At 40.2% G+C, this 3,947-nt stretch overlaps 1 protein-coding gene across 1 annotated transcript; it reads left to right on the top strand.

Annotated features, from left to right (window-relative positions):
- Positions 1-2,036: 2,036 nt before the first annotated feature.
- LOC127557181 (WD repeat-containing protein 82-like) lies at positions 2,037-3,179 on the top strand. Its single transcript, XM_051990603.1, has one exon. The coding sequence runs from the start codon at positions 2,235-2,237 to the stop codon at positions 3,177-3,179; it is 945 nt and encodes a 314-aa protein (XP_051846563.1). The 5' UTR covers positions 2,037-2,234.
- Positions 3,180-3,947: the final 768 nt, after the last annotated feature.

Below are 3,947 nucleotides of genomic sequence, written 5' to 3'. Positions count from 1 at the left end.
TATATAGTTTACTTTTTATTCAACGTACTTCCATGTAAGTTGCTTAATAGAAAGTAGAACATTAGTAATTACTGTAAATTTGTATCAATAAGACTTAAGCTGGCAGCACTTCAGTTTTTTAACTCATTTTAATGTCAAGGAGGAGTTAAGGTGACATGGGGAAGCTATGCAAATCAATCTTCCCCTCATTAGGAACTAGGACAAATCAGGGTGAATCAAATGGGCAAAAAAGTGAGAGTCTAAATAAAAATAGAAAATCTGATCTGCAGTACCATTACTATACCCCTCCAAGCAGCTGATATATGATCACTGTCACCCCGGTAATTGTTGAAGAATTGGTGAAAGAATTTGCAGGATGATAGTCTTTCTGTAATTGGAACAAAACTGGCTATCTGATTGTGAATTTTATAACTGGTCCCTTTTGACTGACAGTACAAAAACAGCAAAAGCAAATATAATTTACTTAATATACACCAGTTTATGTGGGAAGGCTAACAACATGCCACACGATTCTCCTGTGTTTAAGTGGAAGAAACTTGTAAATCTATAAAAGTGAATCCTTCTGAGAGGTGTCCAGAATTTGTGTGGATCACAGCAATAGTAAGGATCAGAAAGAGCAGCTTCTTCCCGTTGCCAGCTACGGAATACCAAGTGATTCTGAAATTCCACTACAGAATTTGGAGAAAATATGAAAATAAGGTGGTCTAGTGAGTTTTATGTTAGAAGATCTCATTTTAAACATCCCAGTGTTGTAACTTACTATTATCTCTATCCTTGGATAAATCACTTAAAATCTCTGGGCCTCAGTATCCTCAACCATAAAATAAGAAGTCTGAATCAGATGTTTTATCTAACGGCCTTTATAAGCCATAAATCCTAGTACTCTGTGATCCGGGTCTCCCCTTCATATTTGGGGTACCCAAAGCCTGCACAACTAAAAAACAGTTAATTCTGACTTACTGCAGCTCTCTCTATTCCAAAAGTAAAGCAGCTGATAAACTCATGGCGTACTTTAAGAATTTCATCCTATAAAAGACAGAAGCAGCTGTTAAGTACTCTTCTGCATCTGAGGAAGGTACTGGGTGGTAAAAGGGAAACTATGGGAACTGTGGAGATGCTAGGACTCCATGTTAGTATTTGTGAAAGAGAGAAGGTGAGGCACAGACAGAGATTGAAAGCTGAAAGGAATTCTAGTTTTCAGAAAAGGAAATGAGACCCTGGATTTTGTTAAGTGATTTTGCCAGGGGCTGACCTTGACTCCAGGATCTAGGGAGAGAAGTCTCAAAACATTCAGAGAAAAGACTCTGGTACCAAAAGAATTCTTTGGGGGGAGGGGAGGAGAGGAAGCCAGGAAAGGAAGAATGGAGTGCTCTCAAGAATAAAATTCTGAGAACACGAATGATTCCAAAGTGAAGAGAAAAGAACGAAACACATGGAGATGTCCAAGAAACTCGGTGACCAATTTTGGTATTTTTTTTTTTTAATCTAAGTCTTAAAGCAAAAGCAGGAAACGGAGGGTGAAAAGAAATGTGTAACCCGCTCATTAAAGAAGTGTCGGGAGAGGCCACCGAATGAAGCAGGCCTCACATTGGGGGCCCTCAAGAAAAGCCTTGTTAAAGCCCATTAGGGAGGAAAAACTGTTAGAGGCTCCCTTTGGAGGGGGAAGGAGGGAGGAACCGTTAGAGCCTTTCAGAAAAACCGTTAGAGAAAAAAATTTGTTGTGGTCTTTGGGGAAAAAAAGCCGTTGACAGTCTTGAGGGGGAAAAAAAACCGTTGGAGTCCGTTGGGGGAGGGGAAGAGAAACCGTTGGAGTCCTCAGAAAAAACCGTTGGAGTCCTCAGAAAAACCGTTGGTCTGGGTCACGTGGCTCAGACCCACAGGAGTGGGGGAAGGGCAGAAGCACGTGATCATACTTGGTCCCGCCCCTTCTCTACTGGAGTCCAATAGAAAGAGCTAAATCTCAGGTCCCTCCCCTCGAAAGTGCACGAGGCCCCGCCCCTAACTTCTGTCTCTTTATTTCTTTCCCGCCCATTCTCTCTCTCTCCTCATTCGGCTTTGCCGCCTCATCCCTAAAGGAACCTCGCTGCTCCTTCTTCCTTGTCAGGCCTTAATTTTTTTGCCCCTACCTCACCCTCTGCTGCCATCACCCCCATTTCTGATAGTATTCAACTTTGCTTTTGCCCCTTCCTCCTTTACTCAACACTTGTGCCTTCCCGCTTTCTAGATCTTGCATCATGAAGCTGACAGAGGAGTCCCTGAGTAGTTTCCAGGTAGCCAAGGTGTTCCACGAGAACTCAGACAAGATCAACTGCTTCGATTATAGTCCCAATGGGCAGGCAGTCGTCTCTAGCAGTGATGACGATTCCATTGTCCTGTATGATTGTAGAGAGGGCCGACCCCAGAGAACTCTGTACAGCAAGAAATATGGAGTGGATATTGTCAAATACACTCATGCCCTGGATACTGCTTTGTGCAGCTCCAACAAAATAGATGACACTATCCGTTACCTGTCCTTGCAATACAATAAATACATCCGATACTTTCCAGGCCATGACAAGAGGGTGGTATCCTTATCTATGTCACCAGTTGATGAAACATTTATCTCCGCATCTTTGGATAAAACCATCCGACTCTGGGATCTCCGAGTCCCTAACTGTCAGGGCTTAATGTCTCTTCAGGGAAAGCCACTTTGTGCTTTTGGCCCAGAGGGAATCATTTTTGCTGCTGGGGTAAATTCTGAAATTGTGAAACTTTATGATCTTCGATCTTTTGATAAGGGTCCATTTTCAAACTTCAAGATGCAGCCGGACAAGACCTGTGAGTGGACAGGTCTAAAATTCAGCAATAATGGCAAACGCATCCTCATAACTACCAATGGCAACTTTATCCATCTAATTGATTCATTTAATGGAGTAGTGGTACATTCTTTCAGAGGATATAACAACAACAAAGCTGATGCTGTGGAGGGCTGTTTCACTCCAGATTCTCAGTTTATCATGACTGGCTCTGACAATGGCAAGATTCATGTCTGGAATGGAGAAAGTGGAATAAAGATGGCTGTGTTAAATGGAATACATAGTGGCCCTATAACCTGTTTGCAATTCAACCCCAAATTCATGACTTTTGCCAGTACCTGTTCCAAGATGGTGTTCTGGCTGCCCACCATTGATGACTCATAATAACTTTTAGAGGTTAGTTTTGCCTTAAAAAGTTAAAAGGCAACAATGAAAGATGAAAGGGAGTGAGTATATTGAGAATTTTTTCTGGTCTAAAACATCTTTCCACACAGCCCTTTTAATGGACATCTATATACAATCTTTTTTTTTTTTTAATTTTTTTGCTGCATTTCTTCAAAAAAAAAAAAAAAAAAAAAAAACCAGTGCTGAAGACCTGAAATAAGATCTAAATTTTCTGACTGTAAGCTCATCAAGTTTCCTCTTTAAGGGTGAACTGTTCTAAATTCATCAGTATATTAGTTTTTTTTGAATTTCCTGCTAAATAACATATAAAAACTTTGTATATTCTTGCTCTCATCTCCATAAATGTATAGAAGTCTATGGCAATGTTTTTAAGGTGCTAGGGGACATTTTTTGAATGTCCCCAGTATTATGCCTTTTTTCTACAGTCAATATATTTCTTCTTTGCCAAAAATTTAGAACAGAATACCCTATGTACAGAAGAAAAGAACTGTGGGAGGCCTTGTTTTACAAGGAATTCTGCAGAGAGAAAAAAAACAAGAGCATTTACAGATTTATTAGAATGGTAATCTCAAATGTGAGAGAACTGAATAGGCAGGATATTTGGTGTCCTCATCAATAAAGGATACCAACACAATACTTTTCTACTCTTAAGGGAAGAACAGATGAGATAAAGAAGAACCATGTTGTCTTCTGCCCTTTGATCTTTTTGCATATATGTTATGGTGTAGAACGGTAATTTCTTTGTTT

This window comes from Antechinus flavipes, chromosome 3 (assembly GCF_016432865.1).
Source record: "Antechinus flavipes isolate AdamAnt ecotype Samford, QLD, Australia chromosome 3, AdamAnt_v2, whole genome shotgun sequence".
Taxonomy (NCBI): Eukaryota; Metazoa; Chordata; class Mammalia; order Dasyuromorphia; family Dasyuridae; genus Antechinus; species Antechinus flavipes.
Note: the sequence above shows the minus strand (reverse complement) of the source record. Positions and strands in the feature narration are given on the sequence as shown.